The sequence below is a fragment of the Poecilia reticulata genome, chromosome 12 (assembly GCF_904066995.2).
Source record: "Poecilia reticulata chromosome 12, P_reticulata-male-v2, whole genome shotgun sequence".
NCBI lineage: Eukaryota > Metazoa > Chordata > Actinopteri > Cyprinodontiformes > Poeciliidae > Poecilia > Poecilia reticulata.
In genome coordinates, this window is record NC_088841.1 from 86,128 (window position 1) to 113,441 (window position 27,314).

Here is a 27,314-nt window from a genome sequence, read left to right on the forward strand (position 1 = left end):
AAAAACACTGACCGTGGAATATAATTGAATGTTTCCACCTTTAATGCAGCACTTATCTTCCTTGGGTCAACTTAAACACCCAGATTTCTAGATGGAACATTTTAAGAATGTTGTCTGGTTTGGGGCTAATCTGTCCATGCCAATAAATGTTTTACAGTTGAATTGTTGAAGGTAAATGTCACAGCAAAGGTAGAAAAACTGTTTCATGAAAGTTCCACTACCATGATCACTTGTGCAGCAACGTCCTTTTGGTACAACATACCTGAGGCTCTTGCTCTTCACCTTCTGGCTCTTTAAAAAGTTCTTCAGCACCAAACTTCAGAATTGCAGAGAGCTCCTCTTTGCTAAAAGGTGCTGAGCTGTGTACAAGAAACACTGACATTAGATGTAGTGATTATTGTTACTTTTGTAATTAGTGTTACAAAAGTGTTGTCAGAGCAGCCAGGAAAAAGAAGGAAAGCGACAGAGTTGCTTGCCTAGAAGGTGCAGATCCAGTATGCAAGACGGTTTTTCCTGTAGTGTCCATTCTTTGAATGACGAGGTGGTCTAAAACCATTTTCTTTTTTGCCCTCTCAATGATATCTTCCTCCACTGAGCCTTTTGTCACCAGCCGATAGATATTTACCTGCCAGTCCAAATAACAAATCATAAGAAAAACATTGTACAATTGTCATGGAAGAATAACAATATTAATTATGTTTGGAAAAGTAATCATAAAAAATGTAACTACATCTAAGATATTTTCCTTACTTGCATTACTAACTATAAGAGTCCATGACAAGATAAAACCAAGACATCAGGAGAGAGATTCACTGCTACACAAAAGATTTTAATATACACATTTATCACAGACTACTATAAATTACATTGCATTGCTTTGTTGCCATTTTCTTCTATATGTCACCGGTGTGACATATAGAGGGTAACCCAAAACGTAAATGACTAAGCCTGATTACACAGAAGCAGAGGAAGTTCTGAGACATTTTAGCAAATGTTCAAGGAAATTATCTGCAGTTTAGGGCAGATAACTAGATAGATTCATCAATCTATCTAGTTTCTACCTAAGAAACTAGATAGATATATATATATATATATATATATATATATATATATATATATATATATATATATATATATATATATATATATACACATTACTTCTTTGTGTGCTTTGGAGTTTCTGTGCTGATTAATTTTTTGTGAAGTGATAAAAGCTGGTAGCTCTTGAATTACTACAAAATAAAGCTGTATTTCCTCCTTCAGCCCACTGGCTGTAATGTTGACACCTTGAGATGCCATGAGACCTAAACTCTGAACATCATGGGAGTTCATCCCAGTTTTCCATGTCTGGCATATAACCATTAATTTTAGCTTTTAAACTGGTTCTATTGATCCTGTGTCCAGACAGAGGGATAATCAGTAGCCCAGCATCATGACCTGTTTGTTCTGAAGATCCTGCAGCTTCCACTTCTCTTCCTAACATGGCGCCTCCTCACCCTGACTCTCATACTGACAGGAGGAACCACAGAGCTCTGTTAGGTTAAAGCTCATCTTCTGAAGTCGGGATATTTTTCCTCCAACAGGTTCCAGAGGAATCATCTCAAACCAGATGTTGGACTGGATATTATTTCAATGTCATTTGTGAATGTTAGCTTCTCATTTTCAACAGTGGAGTTATAAAGGTTGAAAAAGGTTATTATTTTAGAGAAAGTCTCATCAACATCAATATTTGCACTAAATAAGAGGTAAAAAAAAAAAAAGTAGTTTGACAGAGGAAAAGCCTCTCAGACTCTGAGCTCAAAGCAAGATGCAAGAGAACACCAAACAATTTTTAAAAAATTAGACAATTTAATTTCACATAATTATTGCGGTAGAAGCCATTTGTTTGTTAAATACTTAATTAAACACATTTACCGTGTTTGTTGCTTGTTGTGGATGACGTGTACCAACAGACGAACGAGTTAATTAGTCCAAGTTTGTCATTTATTGAACGTTCAGAAACTACAGATAAAACAACCTGAACAAGTGATCAACTCTAAACCACTCGCACCTTTTTACTCTCCGTCTCTGTCATTCAAGCACAAGCGTTGCCATGGCAACTGCTGCGGTCCTCAAGCAGAGCAGCGATTACATTAAAAACATAACATTCAGTCCGCTACAATATCAGGTTTTCAGGCTTGATATTTATTTTGCGATCATTAATAAACCTCTCATGAACACAGCGGTGGTTGGTTAGTTAATTTTAAACTCCTGCTCTGCTAGTTATTTTGGGAATAAAACCAAAACGCACAGAATTGCCCAACTCCTTGTTGAAACAATAATTACTGAGATTATTATTGTTGTTGGGTCATTAATTTGAACACATTTTGTTGACTTTTTTTGTTTTAGTTTTTTAATAAAGTTACGAATGTTTTGCTAAGAAGTCAGAGGAGGACATGCTGCTCTCAGCCTCCTGGCTGCGTTCAGTTTGTCACCTAATGCCGAGATCGACTCAAATCTACATATTGCCCCCCTGCTCTTAGCACGAACAGTTTAGAAACAATATGAAATGGGGAAAAAACTATTTATTCACTGATCAAGTCGTGTTTTAGATTGTTCTTGAGAAACTAATCAGTCATGGCTGATTAGTGGGTACACTCACGACTGTACAGTGAACCCACTGATTTTTTTTTTTTTTTACAGCTGACAGCCGCTCTCCTCTCTCCTGCAGGTACTGCGTACCCCTGATAAATCTTTTAAGGGAACACAGTACCCTACCGTACCCCCTTACTTTCACCCTTGTGGCTTTACTGATGAACAGCCAGGTTTATTGAAAGTAAACCATGAGTTTCACCGTAAGAGCTGTACAAACACACACAAAAAAGTCTGGTAAAAGCTTTTACAACCGTAATGTTTGAAACCTAAAAATAACGTTCACCACTAAAAATATCGACTGATTCAAAAACTATACCCTATTAGATTACAATAAAACAAATTCACAATTCCAGCCGATCAATATTAGAAATATTCTCATTCACAAAATAAACATTGAATAACTTTTTCAATAGATTTAACCATTATGCTTCACCCACCATTACTACATTTACTCTTCCCCAGTGCTTTCCCCCAGTACATCCTCTTCCTTGTTAGCAGGTGCAGTAATTCCACCATCCTGGCATCCTCGCCTCACCTTTATCCCATACCATCCCCCTGACCCAATCTCCTCCTCCAAGGCAGTCTAGTAGCTCCTCTCCTTTCTTTCCCTCCAACCAGCCTCCTCTCCACTTTACAGCTGATCAAGTGAGGGCAGAACTGAGGAAGCTTCGACCCTGAAAAGCTGCAGGACCCGACAGAATATCCCCTCGGATTCTCAAGATCTGCGCTACTGAGCTCGGGGAACCATTACAACGAATCTTCAACCTTAGTCTGCAACTTGGCAGCGTGCCCACACCCTGGAAGACATCCTGCATCATTCCTTTCCAGTCCTAAGAAGAGCAGGCCCAGTGAGCTGAATGACTTCAGACCGGTAGCACTGACATCATATCTGATGAAGACTCTGGAGAGGCTCTTCCTCTCGCACCTGGACAAGGGAAGTGGAAATGTCAGGATCCTCGTCCTGGATTTTTCAAGTGCGTTTAACACCATCCAGCCCCCTGCACTACTGGAAAAACTCACTAGATCAGTGTTTCTCAACCTTTTTTGGCCCAGCTCCCCCCAGCCTTTATCCAGGTCCCTCACCGCCCCCCACCAAATAATTTGTAGGCTACTTTGCACTGACCATTATTTTATCCTTAATATTACTATCACTACTGTAGATGTTTAGATTTTTATGCTTGTTTCTGTATTTATCATCAAAAATAATTTCTCAGAGAAAAAAAAGTCATGGGAATAGAAATTATTTTCACAGGTGTCTACAAAAAATGCAATGAATTAACATTCAAGTTAAAATTGGTAGGCCTAACAGTAGCCAATCAGAGTGGAAAAGATATTCTTGTTTGCCATTTTCTAGTTGTTAAATATTCCACAAAATGACCAGATTAAAGATGAACAACATGCCAGTTTAAACTTTGAACTATTTGCAAACGACGGAGCTCTGCAACATTAAAACATGGATAGAACTGTAACTACATTAATCATAACTCTTCTTCTCTTCAGTGTTTGTCAGTTTCTGGTGGTGCAGCTCTGTGCTGCCTTCAGGAGAATGGGACATCAGAGTATCATCCATAAAACTTCACCCACATGGCATTTATTGTATAAACCAGAGCTTTCAGTGGAAAAACAAAAGTTCCAGATCCTTTTAATGCCATAGAAATATGAGACAGAAACATGGATTATATCTTTATATAGACCTGTCTATTGATTATAGATTAATAGTTTTACTGGACAGAAATTACAAAGAACAAATCTGGTTCTTAATCAAATCCTAATGAGTCAAATTGAAAGTGTCATGGAGTCATCAGCCTCATGACATTAACACTGACATGAAGAATAATATTGAAGAAATAAATATATCAAATATAATTAAAAACATAAATAAGTGTTAAGTTATTTACTGTTATGGTCTGTAAGATATATTTATTCTCAGTATTAGATGTGGTCTCTACAAACCCATGACATTTCAACAATATTACTTTGCCTTTTATCTGGAAATAGTGTCTGTTTATTCTTGCCATACAGTCCTCTTTATTAATTATTGCTCAAAAGGTCTTGCCATACAAGCTTATTCCTCTGTATTTACTTTAGTTTCTTAGTTTATTCCTGCATTTTGTTCTTCATTCATTTCCATTTAGTTTCCTTTGATTAATATTATCCTCTCTTGGTTTATTGCTATGTCCACTTTAGTTTCTTTCCTGTTGCTACAGTTATTTTATCATTTATTGACGTTCACTATCAGTAATCTTCACTCATCACCTGCTGCGCCGCCTAATCGTCTTGTGTTTCACATCATATGTTGATTTTTTTTACTGTTCAGCATCGGATTCTCTGCTTTTATGCCATAATTCACATCTAGTTTGTCGCTCCGTTTTATGTCCCGCTTCTCCCGTTTCAGAGTTTAGCGCAATGTGCTCGTCTTTTTTTTTTTTAAGCCCCTATGGTGCAGGGCGGTCGGGAAGCGTATTGATGGTGAAAAGGCAGACTGACATAAACCTTTTAAAACAACGGAAACAAGTTCTGCATTCTGATTATTGAAATTTAAAAGTGCTGTGGTACCGTTGTTCTATCACACCCGTTTCATGGGGTAATAAATTCCATGTTGAGGAATATGCCATTGTTCTCCTTGTTTCCTTTCATTTTGTACTTTTTCCATGTCATATTCTTTGATGATGTCCTTCATGTAAGCTATGTTGTCTCTTTTGTAGCTTTCCTCTTTGTTGAACCTTTCTTTTAAGAGTTCAAGTCTGATTTCAGCAAGCTTTCTGTTGTCAGGTAAGTGTGATCTTTGTTTGAATGGTAGAGGCATCTCATAGTATCCTTGTTCAGTTTTCCTTTTTCCTTCATTGAGTATGTCCAAAAACATGAGATCCTCCTTTGAGAACATATTGTCACTGCCTTCCGTATCTCTGAAATCTGACTTTGGCACATTAATCACATCCAATGGCCTCACCGGGGGTAATTCTTTTGAGACTCTGTGACACAAACTTGACTTTGTTACATCAAGTGATGGTTTTAAGCCTCCAACAATACTCCACCTCAAGTCTGTATGAACTGCATATGGCTCAAAGTTTTCTCATAGTACAACTTGTTTTGGTGCTAAAGTTCTGGGACAGTTGAATCCAATAAGAAGCCTCACATCACAGCTCAGGGAGAGGTGGGACCTTATCAGAAATGTCTGTCAAATGGGGCCATTTTCCTGTCAATAGTGAATTGACAGGAAAGTGGGTTGAGAGAAGGGGGAAGACATGTGGCAAAGGTCACCAGGTCGGGAATCAAACCTGCGACAGCCGCGTCGAGGACTAAGGCCTCAATATGTGGGTTGTGTAGTATTCACCTATTCATATACTTTTCTGTGGAAGGAAACTTCAAATTATGTGCAGAAAAGATGCCCATTTGCATTTTTTTGTACATCATATCTAAAATATTCAGAAGAATATGCAGCTTGGGAAGCAGCCCAGTGCTACCTGATGTGCTATAGAATACCGTTTGGAAAGCAGCCAATCCAGAAGTGCAATTTGATTTCCTTGGCTCTGATTGGCTCTACCCTCAACAGCAAAAATGAGGAAGACTGTAAACATTAGCTAATGCAGTAGGACTAAGACAGCTTCCCTTGTTTGCATTAATGCATATTATGGTCAGGGTTTCCCCCAGTGTAATATAAGCCTAGCAGCCCGCCATGGTTTGCTAGGCCCCCCGCCAGGCCAAGTGTTGCTTATTTTTATTTTTAGAAAAATTTGTAACTGGGGAAAATAAATAAATAAATCACTTAGTTGTTTATTTTTTTTATCTTAAAGCCAGATTGCAAGCGATGTAATCGCTTAGAACAACTACTCTGTTGTTCTAAGAGTTTCACTCGCAGACTCATTTCTAAAAGATAAGGGTATATTTTATGCATTTAAAGCCGGAGAGCAGACCAATCACACTGCTGGCGCGTTGCCTTCTCCCGCTACCGCTGCTTGAGCTTTAAAATTTACCGTGCGCGTCTCCTTTCACTCAAACTGGACGCAGGCTGACCTGCATGCAGTGATGGCACAGTAACTTTGAAAAAGTAACTTTAATCGGATTACTGATTACTCCTTGAAAAAGTAACTTAGATTACCGATTACTTGATTTGGAAAGTAACTAAGTTACATTAAAAGTAACTATTTTAGCTGCTAACACTCCACCACCTGTGAAAATTACATTGATCTGTAAAAATAACTTGTAATTTGTGTGTTCCAGTATTGTCTGGAAAACTATAAATAGAATTTTACCCCCCAGCCTCCAGGTTGTGCATTACGGTCCTGCGTTTGGTGTCAGAGCGCAGCGCACAGAGCTCCTCCTGCGGCTCCACAGCTCAGATGTCCCGCTACACAGATTTGTGACACTTATCTTAATATTAATTATTATAATGGCATTTAGTTGAACAATTTTACGGACTCGTTCATTCGTGGCTGTTTTCATGTTTATTGCACTGTTCATATTAATCTCGATGTTTGCAGTTTTCTGGAGCGCAACTCGAAGTTCGATGTAATTCACAGGTAATATATTAACATCAACAAAGACGCAGCGTGATGGGTCATCCGGGAAATGATGGACAGGGAGAGTCTGACTAAAACTAACTAGATGTCAGACAAATTCTGGGGTTTATGTCTGCTTACTTCTAAGCCTAAAAAGCGCAACCCGCGACTCATTAAATCTGCAAGCGACTATAGAAAAAAACAAACCCAAAGCTGCTTATAATAATCGGACTTGACGAGCAAAACTTAAAATAATTCCTGTTTTTCCAGCAACAAACATGCATCTCCCTCTTCCCTCCATTGTTTACATTTCTGTCGCTGCTGATACTTTCGCATAGAAACAGCGATCACGCCCCTAGAGGCGTAGAAGAAATAACATTAAATGACTAAAGAAAATAGTAAGACACAGTAATGCAAAGTGATTTCATTAAGTAACTGTAGTCTGACTACTGGATTTGAAATAGCAACACATTAGTAACTTTTTTCAGTAATGAGTAATCTAAGTAACGCGTTACTGACATCACAGCCTGTATGGATATTTACATGAACCCCCTGTGAGGAATTATATGCCTTTGGCGAACTCCACATCAAGGTAGGAGTTTAGGGGTGCTGTGGTGGCACAGGGGCAAAGCCCAACCCATGTTATTGAGGTCTTAGTCCTCATGCCGGTAGTCGCAGGTTCGATTCCCGGACTGGTGACATTTGCCGCATGTCTTCCCCCTCTATCATAACCCTCTTTCCTGTCAAACTACTTTCAAATAAAGGCCACTAGAGCCAACAAAAACCTAAAAAAAAAAAAAAAAAAGGTAGGAGTTTTAACCCTGCCGAGTTAACTCTGGTTGCGCAGCTCTATGTGAACCACAGGAATAACTTGTAGTCACATTTCAGAGGTGCCTTGAGGGAGCGGTGAAAATGATTTATCTTTGTGAACAAACAATTATGAGCAATGTTTAAATCTCAACACGCTGCCCAGCGTGTGGCTCTGTCTTCTCTGTAAGGATCATGTCAGTGTTCCCGGTTGGCGGAGCATTAGTGGTTAATGAACCAGAGCTAACCTCATCATGCAGGTTCAGCCTGGTGAGGAGCTTTAGCGCTCATATTGTAGTCGTGCATCACGTTGGTTTTATATTATTTTATTATTATTTTTAATATTATATTACCCAGTAACAATTTTACATTTCCTGTCTACTTAACATCTTTTAATACAAAAACACGGTGGACTGCTTCAGCGGCCCGACCACCGGGCTTAGACAGTTTTCTGGGGGAAACCCTGCTATGGCGTCTGAACAATTGACTAAGATACAAGTATTTGTAGATTCTAGTTGATGATGGATGGCTGTGGTGCCCAACACGTGTATAACAAGGGGTCCATTCCATAGCCTTACAGATGAGTTTCGTTAAGCGAAATTTACTTAAGTATAGAGTGTTTCGCCCAAAGTGTCTTTAGCCACAACTGCCCATTTCCTCAGCCCAGACATGCTGTGTTCATTCAAGGCACTCATGCCTTTTAAATCCTTAGTGATTTATTTGAGTTTACGATCAGCAAAATTACACACAGCACCTCTTAAATTAGATAAGTTTACTTTCATGTGAGATCCAATCACTTTTACCTCCTGAGGGATGGTACTGACCATTCTAGCTTGCAAGGACATACCAGGTTTTAAAGGGAACCATGATTAGTTATAAAATTAGACCTTATTTGAGAAATATTTAAATAAATATTTTAAAAAAACAACACAGTAATACTGTAGGTTATTTAGTTTCTATAATTTTTTATAAAATATTTTCACAGGAATGTCACCATGTTGTTCACGCTGCAGTGCATTCTGGGTAAATGACATGCTATGGTCCTCCAGCCAGTGATGGAGTAACGTTATTAAGCCTTTTTAATTTGAACCGGAGCGCATTGAAACCGATCAGAACGTAGAAACAAGAGGTGATGAGGAGGAGGACCAAACAGAGGAAGAGGTCAGAGTTGGCCGTAGGAGCTGCTGGTGCTGCTGCCTTTAGCTTCATAAATGAAACGATGAATGACACATACCTCTGGTGGACTGTGTGATCCTGTAAGTACTTCTATAGCTCTGTGTCCAGTTAGGCAACAACTGTTTAGGGTCCAAACTTTGTTCGATGTTGGTAGTGGTTTCACAGTACTGGTGCTCTAGCTAAATTATCATTTCCAGTATAATAGCTCCATCGTCTCTGATGTTTCTCCCAGCGTCTGTAGAGCTGTGTCCGGTTTGGCAACATTGTGCTGTTTAGAGTCTGGTGCGATGTAACAGCGACACCGGACTTTGTTACCACCGACACCAGACCTCCAGGGGTCCGGTCGGATTGGTGGTTTCAGTACCACAGGCAGTATAGCTCCTGTTAACATCTCAAAGAGCGTCCAGCTCTGCCTCTCTCAGCAGCAACACTGCATTTAATTTGAGCTTGTTAAGGTAATGATCACCTGTTGGAGCCTTCGTTAGTTCTGCTGGTATAAATGACTCAAAGTGTTGAGGAAAAATGTAGAGGGTCCAGATTAGGTCCTTCGCTGTGTTCCACTCCGCTCTCCTTTCTTTCATGTGGGAAATTATCCAGATTTGCATTATTATTATTATTATTATTATTCTTTTTTAATCACAGTCGATAGTGTCACAGTGTGGCATTATCTAAAATTACACCAGTCAAATGCAATATGATAAACAACTAATCTGGTAAAGTGAGTCTTCCTGTGTTTACTCTGTAGACTCCAGTACAGAATGGACCAAAACACATCATCAACCCATCGGTGAAAAAATGGCGACCTTCATGGGTGAAAAATGTAACAAAAGACGTACATTTTTGAAGTAGTTATGAATTTTGGTGCATCACAAACAGCAATTTTTTAGGTAACAAGAAAATTGCAACATATTTAGGCCAACATGTTCAGCTAGTTCTGGATCCTTTTAAAATATGCTGCCTTCATGTTTCTCTTTTTATTTCACTGGTGTATTGCCTTTCCTCTGCCAATCATGTCCTTAAACATGCAAATCAGAAGTCTTCAAGAACTAACTACACACGTCCATGTGCTTTGCTTTCATAACAAAAGTCAAATATGAGCAGAAATGGACAATTTAAACAATTTATGCTCACCTGTCTTTTCTGTCCGATTCTGTGGGCTCTGGCCTGAGCTTGAAGATCATTTTGGGGATTCCAATCCGAGTCAAAGATCACCACTGTGTCAGCTGATGCTAGATTGATACCCAGTCCACCCGCACGTGTAGATAACAAGAAGCAGAAATCCTGAACAAGAAGGATGAAATTCACTTTTAGTCAAGGGAATAAATTTAATTTCATTACATTCAGTGCATCAAACAGAGTACCTCTGAGCCCTCTGCATTAAAATGATCCAAAGCTTGTTTCCGTATTTCTCCTTTGATAGAGCCATCTAATCTCTACAAAAAAGCGAAAACAACCCGTTAGTTTCCATTTCATCTGGTTCTTCAGACATACACACAGGTATCTATTTCTGACATAAAATCTGGTCAGCGTTGTGTGTAAATACCTGAAAGAGGAACTGTCTGCTCTTTAAATATTCAGCCAGAATGTCGAGCATCCGTACCATCTGGGAGAAGATTAGAACTCTGTGACCTCGCTCCTTCAAACGAACCAGGAGTTTGTCCAATAGCACAAGCTTCCCACTACTGCGGACCAGTTGCTTTAAGGAGGACAAATATTGCTTTTAGCTCATTAAGAAATCATTACTGAAAGCTAAAGATATTTGTTTGAAATACTGTAAAAATACTGTAGAAGGAGACAAAACATTGCAGTAAAAAGGCAACAATCATATCTGTTTCACAAGTGAGATAATAAGTACAGTGCATCTTTCTACTAAATTCCAAGTGTGTTCCTCTTTGAAAACAAACATATTTCACAGAAAACTGTCAGAAATCCACAGAAATGAGACACTTCTGACCAATCACAAATGCAGGCTGTGATGTCTCATGGAGCTGTGAGCACACAGAAACAATATAGGAATGTGCAATATGGAATAAAATTCAACTTCTGGAATACAGTTTTATGGTATTACATCTACCAAAGTGTGTAGGAAAAAAAGGAACTGCTTATGATCACACAACCTCATCTGTGAAGCATGGTGGAGGTAAAGTCATGGATTGGGCCAGGCTGCTTCTGGAACAGGCTCAGACATTTTTACTGATGATGTAACCGATGATGGTAGCAGCAAAATGTATTCCCAAGTGCACAGAAACATTTTGTCTGCCATTTTATGGAGAGATGCATACAAACTAATATGGAGGAATTTTACCATGCAGCAGGACAATAAGAACAAAACACAGCAGAAACATGAATAATGGAGGCTGTTTGCAGATGTTGCTTCAACAGGCATACCACAAACACAAGAATATGAAAAAAGAAAAGCATAAAAAAAGTTTAATGCATTAAAACTAAGGCAATTAATTTATTGAAATTAATGCCTTAAAGAAACGGCATTTTACTACACTTTATTTTCATGTGTAAATCTTACCTGCAAAGCTTCCATTTTGTTCAGAGACTCGTTGTCATCAGGAGGCTTGATAAGGTAACAGTGATTGCAACATTTCTTCAGTTCCATCATGATGTTCAGGAAGCCAGATGTGCTGCCTTTTGTGCCTTTACTCAGAGCTTTGTAGTTCCTGGTCAAAATCCATCTGATCAAAAACATATTTAAAAGTTAAAGATTATAACTTGTATACATAATACTAAAAGTTCGAGCAGCTTTGCAGGTCCTTATTTTAACAAACCAAAAACTGATATTACTATTGAATATCAGAAGCATAACGTATTGGTGATCATACTGCTGTTGTTGTTACTTATATTTGGAGAGCACTTTACGTAAAATCAAAAATCATAAAAGTTTCCATGTCTAATTGCATGACAAAAGACAAAGGACTCCTTCATCAGCTTGTTGGCCCTGCACTTTTCTAAGACGAGGTCTCCCACTGAACACACTTTTCTGGCAGCTGATGACAATGTGCAAAGCGTGGCCGGCATTGTCCATAATAGCCCGGAGTTTCTGCATTGTTGTTGCCAGACAGTCCAGCCTTGTGCCAACAACTGAGCCAGACCACCTGATTTGTTTCTCCAGCTTGGAAAGATCGCCTTGAAAATGCTTCCGCCCCATCACACCACTGCATATGACAAGACGCTGGCAACAACAGATTGATAAAACAACTCCAGCAACTTTCTACAAAATGTTGAAAGATCTCAGCCTGGAATGGGTTAAATAATGGAGGTAATATGGAAATGATGTAACCACCGTCTCCAAGCACTTCACGATGGTGGGTGTTATTCTACCATCATTGAGACATGTGATGGTTGGCTCCTTGAGCAGTGGGTTAGGGTTATGATTGTCTGATATGGTGACGTATTGAAGATGAAGGTGAACATATGGGCAAGCTGGTCTGCACACGCTTCCTAGAATGTGTCTGAATAGAGATCTCTACCATAGGCCAAATGTCTATTGTACCATATATGGTACCAATTACAGTACCAATTGTACCGGTACCAATGGTACCAATTACATTTTTTTCAAAAATGTAATTCATTTTTGAAAAAAACATGAATTACATTTAAATAGCTTAGATAACAAAACATGAAATGTCTGTATCCTGGGGATACATTGCCCAGTTACAGGTACAAAAGAGAATAACTACACTCAAATTTTCTTTTATTTTGAGTCATTAAATTTATAGATATCCACTATTAAAATATGGTTTAAAGCTTTACTTTACCCTCAAATGTGGAGTATTTTAAATAAAGTTAAAGTTAAAAAAGACAGTGCTGAGGAGCGACAACATTTTCCTACCATCTCATTTATATTACACTGAACAAAAATATAAAAGCCAATGTTAACAAATGTAAATGAGCATTTGCTGACATTTCATTGTACAAAAGGAATATTTCTCTTGATTTGTGTATCATTTTTTAACCCAAATTGCTGTCGGTGAACAGTAGTCATTGAGATACATACTGATGTGAAAGCTGTAATAAAGTTAAGGCTTTTTTTTTTTTTTTACTCAGTGCATGGGTAGAGCATGTCCAGTGGGTAATCAGACAAAATGAACAACAGCTGGACAATCCTTGGACTGGGGTCAATAAAAGGCCACCCCAAAATGTCAAATTTTATCACAAGTCATAAAGCTTCAAATGTCGCAAGTTATGCAGGAGCGTGCCATTGTCATGTTGGATGCAGGGATGTCCTCCAGAGCAGTAGCTGCACAGCTCAATGTCCATAATTGGACTGTAGGCCGTTTAAGAGTTTGTTTCCAACAGACCGGCACTACTGCATATCAACCTCATCCTCGCTGGCCACGTGTGACCACTCCAGCACAAGATCGCCACATCCGGCTCGTCCATCAGCTAAAACCAGCGACACATACACTGATGAGAGTATTGGTCTGCACAACAGATGCATCACACCTCAGACTGTCTGTAACCTCAGACCTTATAGTACTGCTTCTGGGAGGAAGCCGGAGTACCCGGAGACAACCCACACCTGCATGGGGAGAGCATGCAAACTCCATGCGGAAAAAAGGCCTGGAATCAAACCCAGGACCTTCTTGCTGCAAGGCAACAGCAAGAAGCCATGTTTGGCTTCTTGCTGTTGCCTTGCAGCAAGAAGCCAAACATGGCTTCTTGCAAACATGCATGTTTGCAAGAAGCCAAATGGCCATACCACGATGATATCAATGACAATATGAAGATCAGTAATTACTGAAAATATATTTTCAGTTTCTCTATATATTGCGTAACCCAAATGTTCATAAAACTATATTTGACATGGGCCATTTATATTTTTGTTCAATGTATGTTGCTGATACAAATTCTCTTGATTCTCTTCACAGATAAGTGAGTTCTCATAGTTTACAGTAAAAACTGAATTTAAATATCAATTTTCTAAAGAATATTGATTCCATTGCTCTTACTTATAGTACTGTTTCTGGATAGCACTCATCTCCACTCGGAGAATCTGCTCCACTTTAGCTGGCAGAGATTTTTCCACGTCCTTCTTGACACGACGCAGCAGGAAAGGTTCCAGCTCCTTGTGGAGACTGGTGTAGCCAGAGTCTCTGCCTTTTCCATGGTCCTCCTCAAACATCTCCCAGGAGTGAAACCTTAAGGAAACAAGTGGAAAATAAGACATCTGAATAATGATGGTTTCTACTGTGAGATGTAATAAAGCTAAAGCTAGTTTGTCTAGTGCTTCTCTGGAGTAAGTTATGATAAAACACAGTTGCAGAAACATCTTCTGCAAGCACCATTTTAAAACCTGATTATGAAACATATTGGCCACTAGTCAGAATAAGTCTGAAGCCCATTAAGGCGATTTTCCACTGGAGTGCCTCTAACCGGTACGGTCCTGGTCCGCCCCGGCCAGATTCATTTTCCATTAGAAGATCAGGCGCGGCTCTGACCGGCTGTTCTCAGATTTTCTTACCTACTTCAGTGATAGTACTAGCTGCACCGAGCCAGGTACAGCATTGCAGTGATTTGATTGACAGCTGACCACATTCGCTTATTGGCATGTGATTACTTGGATAGGGTTAACCCTAATCCTAACCTCCTCCACAACAGTATCTGGGACCTGCCTGGTGTGTTCCTTGGTCTTCATGATGTTTCTGTGCTTTAAAAACAACCCTGAGTCCATCACAGAGCAGGTGCATTTATACAGGACTTGATTACACACTGTGGATTATATTTATCATCATTAGTCAATTAGAACCATATTGGATCATTCAGAGATCTTCACTGAACTTCTGGAGTGAGTTTGATCCACTGAAAATAAAGGGGCCGAATAATATTGCACGCCCCACTTTGCAGTTTTTTACTTTTTAAAGTTTAAAATATCCAATACATTTCATTCCACCTCATGATTGTGTCCCAACTTGTTGATTCTTCACAAAATAATAAAAAATTAAAATCTTTATGTTTGAAGCATGAAAAGCGGCAAAAGGTTGAAAAGTTCAAGGGGGCTGAATACTTTCGCTAGGCACTGTACATACTGATGTGAAAGGACTTGATTTTGTAAAATGTTGTTCTTTGAGTGATTTAATATACATTTTTGAAAAAAACGAATTACATTTAAATAGCTTCGATAACAAAACACGAAATGTCTGTATCCTGGGGATACATTGCCCAGTTACAGGTACAAAAGAGAATAACTACACTCAAATTTTCTATTATTTTGAGTCATTAAATTTATAGATATCCACTATTAAAATATTGTTTAAAGCTTTACTTTACCCTCAAATGTGGAGTATTTTAATTTATTGTGCATTGTATGTGTATTCAGGGTATTTCGAAGCAGAGGCAGTTGGAGGTGTTGTACTGAGTCAGGTTTTGGTTCTGTTGGAGGTTTCTTCCTGTTATAGGAGAGTTTTACCAATCTGTCAATCTGTCACTACATGCATGCTCAGTATGAACTTGGTTTGGATGGGTTGAACTGAATTTTTTTTTTAACTAACCTGAGACACTCATAAATTGAATTCATAGTGTTTTTTTTTTTATTATTTTGAAATGAAAACCATACAAAAACAAGGTAGATTCAAAGGTAGATTGGAATTTTCATATTTAATAATAATAATCTTAATTCTGACATTTGTCACAAGCAGTTTCAATTAATTCAATTACTTTATAATCTCCATTCAATTCAAAAATACTTCAAGGTTTCCCCCAGTGTATTATAAGCCTGGTGGGCCGCCAGGCTTTACCTGACCCCGCAAAAGCATTGCTTGTTTTTATTTTAAATAGGGTTTTTTTTTGTACAACAGTAATAGCATGTCTTTATTGCGTTTTGCTACGCTGCACACCAGCGGAGCTGAGTGCTTCCTGAAAGTCAAGTTCATAGTTGGGTAACCCTAAACCAATCACATTGCCAGGATGCTGCGCATTGGCTGCCTCGCGCTCTGTGGCGGCTTAATCTCTGAAGCCTTAAGTGGATTGCAGCACCACCTTTCACTCAAACTGGTCGATTTGGAAGGTGTTCAAAATCAACATTTTTGTTCTATTAGATAAAAATATCTGAGAGAATATTCAATATATGGAATATTCATTGAACTCTGATTCAGCACAGCATTCTAGGAGATGTAGGCAGCAGAAAGGATTTAGCTGCTCAACCTCTGATGGTGAGCTAAGAAAGGTGGGTGGCATCAAGCAACGCACTCACTTTTTGATTACCTAGCAACAGCCTGTTGAGTAACTTGTGCAGCAGCTTCAAATTTGGCCACTCTGCCTCATAACGGCTTAAAAATAGATAATAGCATAGAGTGAAACTGTGGATAAACAAGGAAAAGTCATGCCACCATTTTGTCAGCATTTAAAATATTTAAGACATAAAAACTACTCAATTATCAATAGACAATTATCAGCATCGACTGATATCAAAAGCTTACGCTGTGATAAGTTTTTAGTAGTATTATCCAGCCCCAATTTCTGTACACATTGCAAGCAGTAGCAAATACCAAACTTAATTAGACGACTAATTTCACAATCTCATACTTTTAAGGACATTGGACTGAATTAGTCTGGCACTGTTTTTTTTTTAGAACAACTAAATAGACTGGTCAAACTTGAACTGAATTATTCTATTTCCAGTGGAGATTATTCATGACAGTTTGACCAGTGAAAGGTTTATCCCACATGGAAAAACATATTTAGGCCAGTTACAATAAGCAACAAATCAATTATTCGGATGATAAATTCAAACAAACTCAATTTCCATTTGTATGATTTATAAATTTTTTTTGTTGTTCTTTTTTCTCCCTCTACGAAAAACTGGATGACAAAAGTTTTCAGTCTGGTGATTTGGTCTCAACTCACTTTTGGTTGAAGAACTTTATTATTCATTTTATTTGCTTGTTTTTATGTCAAGGTGACCTTGGGTGTCCAGAAAGGCGCCTACAAATAAAATGTATTATTATTATTATTTATTTGATGTTTCCGTTATTTTGTTGATGTATTTTAGGCATTTAAAATGTCTTCCAGTTCCAGGGTTAAATATTCATCTGAATTTAAACTTTATTGATTTTTGAGAATGTGTTCTTGCATTATTATGCCACTGATAATGGTCTCCAAACAACATTATAGTTTATCGCAATAACTTCTGGGACAATTTATCATTCAGCAATATTTGTTATTGTGACAGGTGTACATATTTCATCTGTTCAGGAAAGAAGCTTTCAATATTTTTGTAGGTTCCAAAGCAATCAGCTGCATTTAACAAGTCGTTTTCTTTACTGCTTGAAAACATGACAATGTAGAGACACCAAGGTGAGGTTTCAAGGTCTACAAACTAGAGAAGGTTCAGGATTGTACCAGTACTGAGAAGAAAAGGTGGAAAGAAAGAGGGGAGTGAGTTTCATAATTGTTAACTAACCAAAACAAAATTGATAGGGAAATCCATAACATTTGTTGCCTCATCAATGATGAAATCTGACTGAAATAGTCCTAACTAGCAAAAACAAAAGTATATGCATATGAATGGAGTACACAACATTAACATGAAGAAAACTTTTATACCAAGGAACAATAAATACAACCTACTTTTCAGGCATAATGAAGTGGAGCAATGACCAGAGCTCTTTTAGGGAATTCTGCAGAGGTGTTCCTGTGATTAGAAGCCTGTGACTGGATTTGAAGTCAATCATTGTTTTGTATAGAAGAGAGTCGTCGTTTTTCAGCCTGTGTGCCTCATCCACACCAATGAAGGCCCAGTTAACACCACCTAGAAATGACTGGACAAACATTTTATAGGTAGTATATGTGTGTTTACATAGACATTTCTGTAGAGCTTTAAAAAAGAAATATACAGATAGGATTAGAAATGAAGCAGACCTTGTCTTTTAGAAGAATTTCGTACGTTGTGAGGAGGATGTTAAATTTCAATCTCTTGTTGTGGACATGCATCCACTCATGTGTTCGTATCTGTTCAATAAAAACAGATCGTAACTTTTTCTTGTCAGTAAATAAACGGCTAAAATGCTATACCTACTCTACACCAGCCTACCATATTCCTGCTGTTGATGTCTCCGAGGTAGACGACAACATTCATCTGTGGGGCCCATAACAGTATTTCCCTTTGCCAAGATGTAAGTGTAGAAAGAGGCACCACTAGAAGAAATGGTCCATACAGCTGGTGCTCATGAAACAGGTAGTTGAGGAAAGAGATTGTTTGGATGGTCTTTCCTAAGCCCATCTCATCAGCAAGAATACAACTGTTGCCTCTATGAATAAAAATAAAAAATAAAAAAAAACATATGTAAATGTTTAACAAATTCTCGTACTTTTGATTGTTAAACAGATAAAATATAAGTTATTTAAATTAGGACATTTATACATTCCAATAAGCAAAACCAATAAGTTAAGTCATTAAGAACTGATCATTCCTCGAACATCTGAGAAACAGTCAAGTTAATTTCACTGCAATACGGGTAGGTGATACATTTTTCACTGTATATTTTTTTAAATACGTCAATAAGAACATCACAGATTATATTTGACATATTTTGCTTTTTTATTTTGGGTTTGGCCAAACAAATATATAACTTCAAAACAGAGGGATTTTTTTAACATTGCTTTATAAACAGTCACCAGAATAAAAATTGTACTCGTATGGAAATATATACAGTTAGGTTATTGATTTTATTGGCCTATCAAAGTAACGTCGGATCATGTTGATCATAAACAATTTCTATCCCTACGTGGTTGCGAACAACCACGTAGGGATTGGCGTGGTTTTGGCGTTGGCGCTTCAAAAGCGCCAACGCCAAAGTTGACAGCAGCTGGACGAAAGCACACTCTTCTACTCTGTCACCAGCGCTCATATGCACTGAGTCAGGAGTGTTTGTTTATTTATTTAAAATATATATAAATACAATTTATGAAAGATTAATAGAGAATATTTTAAAGTTTTTTTTTCCTTAAGAATGTTCAGTCAAAAATGCAGAGCTATACAAAACCTCTTTAAGTTCTTTAATACAGTAAACCATATTTTTGGTATTAATGATCATTACATAGATTACTCCAGTCAATTGTTTTACAGACTGATTGCTGTAATTAAAAGAAAGTAGGGATGCACTGATTGCAGTTTTCTGGCTGATCACCGATATTTAAAAAGCCAGACTGATTTCGACCCATTTCGATTTGCTTCTGTACTAAATATAGCAAAAAAGCTGCAAAGTTGGCAACAGTAGGCTGACTATTGCTAAACTCAGCCTTCTATTAGATCCTTGTGGTGGTAGAAAAATCCATGTCCCTGGGGGACGCACTGATTAATATAATAGGAAATATTCCTTTTAAAAATGCTCAACAAGTAACACCACAATATATGCCCCGGACATCTCCATTGAAGTAATATCTGTAAGTATTTTGATTTTTAACTTTCATGCTCGAGTAACTGCATCCTCCCAAACCCCAGGGCTGTTTTCATTGCTTTGCAAACATTGAGCTAACATTGTTTCATATTTTCTCTTAAAGTACAGGTGCTGATCACAAAATTAGAATATCGTGATTGTTTTATGTCAGTAATTCCATTCAAAAAGTGAAACTTGTATATTATATTAATACATTACACAGATTGATATACAGTGAACCCTCGTTATAACACGGTTGACCATTCGTGGTCTCGTTGCTTCACGGATTTTTTTGTACAGTTTTTTTTTCACAATGCATTGTGTTCTGCGTCCTGATTGGCTAAAATAGACGTAATACAGATTGGCCATTCAGGAGATGGAAACTGAAACTTTGAATGCCTGCTGAAAAAACTGTGGCCTGAGGCTGTCATAGATACAGCTGTGAATCTCGTAAAGCAGCTTGGAGGAGAAGCTTTAATGACATTAATGCTGTGATTGATGCACACGCACATCCGCTGACCTGTAAACAGATTTTGTTCTTTGGTTTCAATGTACAGTATTTAATTATACTCTGTAATAGTTGTAAAAAAATAAAGGTAACTTTGCAGATTTCACTTATCGCGGGTTATTTTCGGAACACAACCCCCGCAAAAAACGAGGGATCACTGTACATCAAATGTTGATGATTATAACTGACAACTAATGAAAACTCCAAATTTAGTGTTTCAAAAAAATGTTAAATATTAAAGACCCTTACAAAAAATAAACCAAAGGAGGAGGGTTACTTTTGTCCTCAAGGGTCATTGAAAAGCAATTTGCTGAGAAAACAAAATACATTCACAAATATATTATATGTGAAAGAAATTTGCATGTGTTTGTCACCAAGCAACTAATTATTGAGCAGAGCGGCCATTTCGGGTCAAAGGTCAAATTTTTCCCATGTCGAATTTTAACGAACTCCTCCTTGAATTTTCGACCAATCGACTTCATTCTTGGTCAGAATGCAGGAAAGGCATGGGGATTTAAAAGTTATGAAAAAAATGGACTTTTTGTATATGTTCAGGGGGCGTGGCAGAGTGGCAAACATGGCATACTCGCCAAAACAAACGAAATGCTATAACCTTCTCATAAAAAGGTCAATTGGCACCAAACTTGCTATGAGGGATCCTGGTTGGATGCCTGACGATCCTATGTTGTCAGAGTCAGACCTCACCTAAGCCCCGCCCCCTCAGAACAGGAAGAGATTTTTTTTTACTTGGAAAGATCCAACTCTGGCTCACTTGACCTAATCAAGATGATCTTGTGTCAGATGACTGATAACAAGTTGGTCTCACTTGCTTTAGAGTTTCCAGCGGAGGGCGTGGCCATGGCGGCGCGGCCAAGTCACATCACGCCGACGCCATACATTTTGCTCTAGATTCCACGTTTCAGCCCAGCTGCACCAAACTCACTGAGATCAATCATTGTCCACCCCCTAACAGGAATTCAGTTTAATATTTGGTGGGCGTGGCCTAATTCCTCCGCAGCGACCCCTAGAATATTTTTTTTAAATCAGCCCCCAGCCATGCTTTATCACACAAATATGAAACTTGGTACACATGTGTACCTTGTGAAGACCTACAAAAAAGTCTCTTGGAGCCATGGTCCAAACCAAACAGGAAGTCGGCCATTTTGGATCAAAGTCGCCCTTTTGTCTTTTTCATTGATGTCGTATCTGGGTGAACTCGTCCTAGAGCTTTCCAGTTCCAGGCTTCAAACTCGGTCAGCACAGTCTTGAGGCATTGAGGGTCAAAAGTTATCAAAGGAATTTTCCTATGTCAAAGCATGTGGGTGTGGCCAAGCCTCAAATCTGGCCATTCACCATTAAACATCAAGGCTGCGAGAACTGCGCGAGAGTGTCAGCGGTGGCGAGAGAGTGGCGGTGCTGGAACCCCGCGGTTGCCAATAGGCCTTCGCCGCGCTTTGCTGCGAGGGCCTCCAACGCCGCTTGCAGCTTTAATTTACTATTATGATTGAACATTAATGAAGTTCCATGTTGTATAGTTTTGGTCTAAGGTTTTTGCTTAGGAAAAGCTCAAATATCAGGGTCATTTCAAATGCACTGATTTGTTACCAGGACTGTTACAGTGTAGTCAAAGAGAGTTAAGCAGAAGAGAGGTTATGAGAAGATGATGATGCTGGAAAAGCTTTGTGAAGGTAGATGTTGTCACTGCTATGTTCCTAAAAGTATGGTTTAGCTTCAAATCTAAATAATTTAAAATAAAGCCTTACTTTCTCCTGCTGTCTAATACATTTAGATATTCAGATTCTAGCTGGCAAAATGTTTTTCACTTCAAGCTAGAGTTGAGCAATGTGTGCCAACCGTAGCGATCCTTATCACTAATAGATGAAGGAATTCCATAGAATGAGAAGATTTCCCATTAAAGATGCAGGATAAATCACTAAATGACAAAGACTGTTGAGTCATACTTGCTCCAGGAGTGGGCCATCCAGTTTAAACCATCCAGCTGGTAGTCCCTGAGCTCCAGTCCATCACCTCCAATGTAAGCTGGCTGCTTCTTCATTGGTACAAACCTGGGTCTCTGTTTCATCAACTAATAAAACAAAATCCTCATTTGAATTTCTTTAAGTGGAATACTGATATCTAAAAACATCTTCTAAAAACTAATACTAAATACATTTCAATAGAATTGACATAACTAAGCAAACCAAGTTTAAATGATATGCACAGTAAATCTGTTTTTATTGATGAAGTGTCACGGGAAAAAATGTTTTACAGAACATACATTTTATTCTGAAACTTTACCTTCAAATCTCTAGAGGGAATGGTCTTTGACTGATTTCTGCCCATGTAGTCATCAATGCACTTCTGGAACTTTTTGGCAATCAGACCACCATCTTCCCAGCTACACTCTGAGTATGGTAAACCTTGCCACTTGCAGAGGTAGTCTGGGTAACCAGCAGCTGACTTCTGATTTGAATGTCCTGCACAACACATTTCAATCATTTATTGGATCACACAAACTCAGGGTTAGCAAACACATTCAGAGTAATCATAGAACAATACCTATGATGCGTTCAACAAGCCGATACTGAGAATGCAGGTCGTCCATCAGTTCCTCTTGACAATTAAAATATTCTCTATCTTCTGGTGATGCTGCCTTTAACCTAAAGAAACAGATACAGTTAAAATGAATTTGAGTATTTATATTACAATAAACATTTTAAAAGTCTGATGTAAAAAAATATTCTTAAACCTGTCATGATGTTGTACAAACAATTAAGTTATTCTAGCATCTTTCTAGAGATTGAAGGACACCACAGGAAAAAAAGCAATTCAAAACGGGAAGAACATAAAGAACGAATAAGAAAAGGAAGTAATGCAATAGAAATAATAAAATTAAAAGAGTAAGTGATATCTCCATGGGCTGCCACCTTCTCGTGGTGAAGGTGTTTGAGTGTCCCAGTGATTCTAGGAGCTATGTTGTCAGGGGCTTTATGCCCCTTGTAGAGTCACCCAAGGCAGACAGGTCCTTGGTGAGGAACTAGAAAAAGTGGCGCTTATGACGAGTAAAACCAATGGAAACATTTTTCCCTTGCAGAGGAAATAAAGGAAATGACAATGACAATGAGACCTGGAGGGGTGTGATTGGCAGGAATGGTCCTGTGGTCTGAACCTGAGTGGTGTTCTGTTGTTGGGACTTCTGTGCTCGTCATGGACTGTCCATAACGAACACCATGTTCAAGCATAAGGGTGTCCATATGTGCTCTTGGTACCAGGACACCTGAGGCTGCAGTTCGATGACTGACTTGTTGTCTTATCGGATCTGCAGCCACATGTCTTGGACACTCAGGTGAAGAGAATAATATTTTAACAACAAATGAAAATGAAAATTTTATCAGATACTTGTGATAATGACTTGTATTGACTAAATTTGAAAACAGAAAATCAGGTGCTTAGTTTGGAGTCAGTTATTTAAAACTATTAGGAGTAATAAACAGCAGCAACATATACACATACATATCCATATACATGCAAATATAAATATATACAAGTATAAATGTTACTATGTGATCTGGCAAAATGGAAAAATGATCTGGCAATAAATTCACCTAATTTAGACAAAATATGCCAAATATTTGCAGGCACAATATAGCAGCTTTCAGTCAAAAGGACAACTGAAAAACCTGCAATCAGTAAAACAATATCTAACATTAAGGTTCTCATAAATAATAGGAGTCAAATAAATCTCACACCACCACATACATCAAATAGAGTGAAAAAGGAAAAGTTCATTCAAAGTCAAATGCAGGCAGCATTCGACTTTGAAGGCAGGAAACCTTCATGTAAGCTAGCAGGCAGTCAGAAAAACACTGGTGGAATAACATAGTAATGATGACCACGCTGAATTAATAATGGACACGTCGAGATATTTTAATAAGAATAATTGTGAATTTCAATACAAAACATAATAAGGGGAAACAAATAGAACAGTTAAAAAATAGCTATTGATACCATTTAAAAATGCATAAAAAATAACTAGACACATCGTCAATAAATACTATCTGGGGAGGTTGTAGCCAAAATGTGGAAATGATTGCAAGAATGTTAGGGATGTGTAGTTAAAGTTTGCTGTTAGTAATTACTTCAAGTGAACTTACTGCACTACTCCTCTGTTAAGGTATCCATGCTTTATGTTAAATTAGTCTATATTCATACAAATGGTAAACTTATTGTCAGTAAATCGGTTTTCAGAGTTAAGAATAAATCTCATCTTTTATGTCATTTGCTTGTCCTGGTGGGGTTTTGTTATCGAGGCTGGTGAAATGTCTGAGTGGCCAGTAAAAAATTTTCTCTACCAGCCACTGTGGTTGGTGGAGAAATTTTATATTTCCACCGCTGTGTGTGTGTGTGTGTGTGTGTGTGTGTGTGTGTGTGTGTGTGTACACCCTTTCCAAAAGATTATACCATGGAAAAGTTTAATTCATAGGTTATAGATTCAACAATTTAAAGTTCATTGTTACATAATTTTATAAAACCACCAAAAACAGTAATTCAAAACCTTAGAATTAAAAGTAAACTGTGGTTGGTGGACAAAAAAATGTATTTCCACCCCTGTGTGTGTGTGTATATATATATATATAAGAGGTTGCGCTAACGGAATATTTTCCGTATTTGACCAGTTATTTTTTTAAACGACGGGAAAAATTAAAGCCCGTCATTTGACAGATTATAATTAACACCCTTGACTGGTGCACATGCGAGGACATGATAGACTTTATGCAAAGAGTTCATTGCAGAAGCAACTAAAATCAATCAATAAAAAAATCCTTTCTGAATATCACCTCATGGACTCTGAACTAAATGCGTCTTTCTGACCGGGAGCTGACAGCGTGTTGAAGAGTTATGGACCGAACGCTTTGGAGCGTCTGGTTCAGAAATGCATTGCAAACCTTTAGTTGAAATGGCACGTTTAATTTCAGTCACCATTACATACAGAACAGAGAAAACTAAAGAGAATGCAATGTTGAGTTAATCCATTTGTAGTCTAAACCAGTGGTGTCCAAAGTCGGTCCTCAAGAGCCGGCATCCTGCATGTTTAATGCACCTGGCTCAAATGATGGCTCATTAGAGGCCTAAGAAGAACATTGAGATGCTGAAAAGGTTGTTACTAAAACTAGGGAGAGAACCAAAACATGCAGCATTCCGGCTCTTGAGGACCGACTTTGGACACCACTGGTCTAAACAGAAGAGCCGGCAGTTTATCTTGAGGCAATAAATAAAGTTAATTAGACCGTAACATGCGCTGCGGTTGCACAACCAAGGCGGACGCGGCTCCGCCGCTGTGAAGAATTAAACTTAACTCACCCTGCGGTTTAAACAAACGGAGCTGAAGACGTTACCCTCCCGCGCCCAGAAGGAAAGCGGCGCTCAGAAGCACGGCAGACATAACATCTGGCTGTTTCGGGAAAGTGAAACCATGCAAAGAAAAAAAATCCTCGCAAAAGCGCCGCACAGGTTATAAAAAAAAAAAAAAGTTTAATTGATCGGTTTGATCAGACAGATCCAACTGACTGATGAACCAGTGCAGATTTCTCTGTAGATGTGACCAGGAGGAATTAGTGAGGCTGTGCGTTCAGAACCCAGCAGGTGAAGTGCTGGTAATTTAAGGGGAGTCGTTTCATCTCATTTATTATGAGTTATTGGGGCCACAGTCAGTGGTTTTTGTAACTACGGAGAAAAAGTTACATGCATCTGCTTTAGGTGTGATGGGACCTGGATTCACGGTTCAACTGGGCGAATATTAACTAAACCGCATAAAAATGCGGCCAAATAGCCGATGTTAATGTGATTATAACGGGTAAAAATAGAACATGACCAATTTTTTTTTATCCTATCGGTCAAAATGACGGAGAACTAAAAAGTCTAGCGCGACCTCATACACACACACACACACACACACACACACACACACACACACACACACACACACACACACACACACACACACACACACACACACACACACACACACACAGGGGTGATATTCTCAATCTAAGCCATACATTATCAAGTGGAAAGTGTCAGATGCAGTGCTGTAAATAAAGGTAAAGATAAAAACCACTTACCATTTTTTTTTCTCTTGTTCCTTTTTCTTGAAGTTTTCCAGTTTCTTCATGCCTCTGACATTTTGCAACTTTAGTGTTTCTTCAGTTTCCCAAGTGTTATGGATGTGTGCCCAGTTTTTCCACTTAATGAAATATTGAACCTCGCCAGTCTCTTTATTTGAATCAAAATCAAAATTGGGGTCCCCATCTGCTTCTACAGCATATACAGTGGTTGAACTTCCTGTTGCTGAAAATAAAAAAAAAATTAACATTATAATTAGGGAAAATATCCAAGCTTAATCATCCTCACTTGGATTTTTATTTAATTTCAAAGATGAGAAGTATAAAACTGCACAGGACTCCTCAAAGCAAACCTGCAGTCTTAATCAAACTCCTCCATTTCCCCAACTAATCTTCAATATTTATATTCATTCATTAAATCTAACAGAGTTAGAATATACTTTATTGATTAGGTAAAGACATGTTCTTACCCCTTTTTCGTCCAAGCCTGCAGTCCATTACTCTTTCAATTGTTTCAAACTCTTCCTCCTCAGGCATTGGAACATCTTCACCCAAAACCTCCACCAAATCATCAGAATCTGTATTTATGTCTTCATCTTCCTTATAACTTATGTTGACAGTAGCCTGTCGTCGTGGCCCTCCACATGCTATCTTTGCGTAGTTGTTTTCATCCTCAGAAGATGAACACTTTTGGGATTTCTTTCTCTGACTGATACTTTTTCCATTTCGAGAATTCATCCTAAAATCAGAGAGCAGTAGAAAAGTGGTCAAGGTTTCTTCAAAGTTGATGTCATCAAGTATGATGATTAGTTTTATTTCAGCTTCTACATAAACTTAATTGTGCAATTACAAGATTTCCATATTGGTGCCTTCAATTACAACTAGACTATCTGTGTAACAAAACCACTCCAAAGTAATTTAAACATTTTTTATTCTCAAATATAAGCACAACCTACAAATTCCGAGACAACACTGAACACTTGCAATATAGCTATCCCACATATTTAAGTGGGACAGCTTAGGTTCAAGATCAGGGGTGCTCAATACGTCGATCCCGATCGACCGGTCGATCGCGAAAAGGTTTTGAGTCGATCTCGGCAGCAGGTGACAAACTGAACGCCGCCAGGACGCTGAGACCAGCACTTCCTCTTCTGCAGGCTTATCAAAAATATTCACTAAG

General features: G+C 38.3%; 1 protein-coding gene across 3 annotated transcripts in view; it reads right to left on the reverse strand.

The window, feature by feature from the left end:
• Window positions 1–27,314, reverse strand: part of chd1 (chromodomain helicase DNA binding protein 1) — a 101,179-nt gene that overhangs the window by 55,065 nt on the left and 18,800 nt on the right. For all 3 annotated transcript variants that reach the window (XM_081614063.1, XM_081614061.1, XM_081614062.1), the window contains exons 6-20: window positions 26,605–26,873; window positions 26,135–26,360; window positions 22,572–22,672; window positions 22,311–22,489; window positions 21,974–22,098; window positions 18,160–18,376; window positions 17,988–18,077; window positions 17,697–17,887; window positions 14,081–14,269; window positions 11,641–11,803; window positions 10,660–10,812; window positions 10,478–10,549; window positions 10,248–10,397; window positions 481–625; window positions 263–363 (exon numbers count right to left, since the gene is read on the reverse strand). In XM_081614063.1, coding sequence (XP_081470189.1) covers window positions 263–363; window positions 481–625; window positions 10,248–10,397; window positions 10,478–10,549; window positions 10,660–10,812; window positions 11,641–11,803; window positions 14,081–14,269; window positions 17,697–17,887; window positions 17,988–18,077; window positions 18,160–18,376; window positions 21,974–22,098; window positions 22,311–22,489; window positions 22,572–22,672; window positions 26,135–26,360; window positions 26,605–26,873 — 2,371 coding nt within the window. The remainder of the gene's footprint in view (window positions 1–262; window positions 364–480; window positions 626–10,247; window positions 10,398–10,477; window positions 10,550–10,659; window positions 10,813–11,640; window positions 11,804–14,080; window positions 14,270–17,696; window positions 17,888–17,987; window positions 18,078–18,159; window positions 18,377–21,973; window positions 22,099–22,310; window positions 22,490–22,571; window positions 22,673–26,134; window positions 26,361–26,604; window positions 26,874–27,314) is intronic.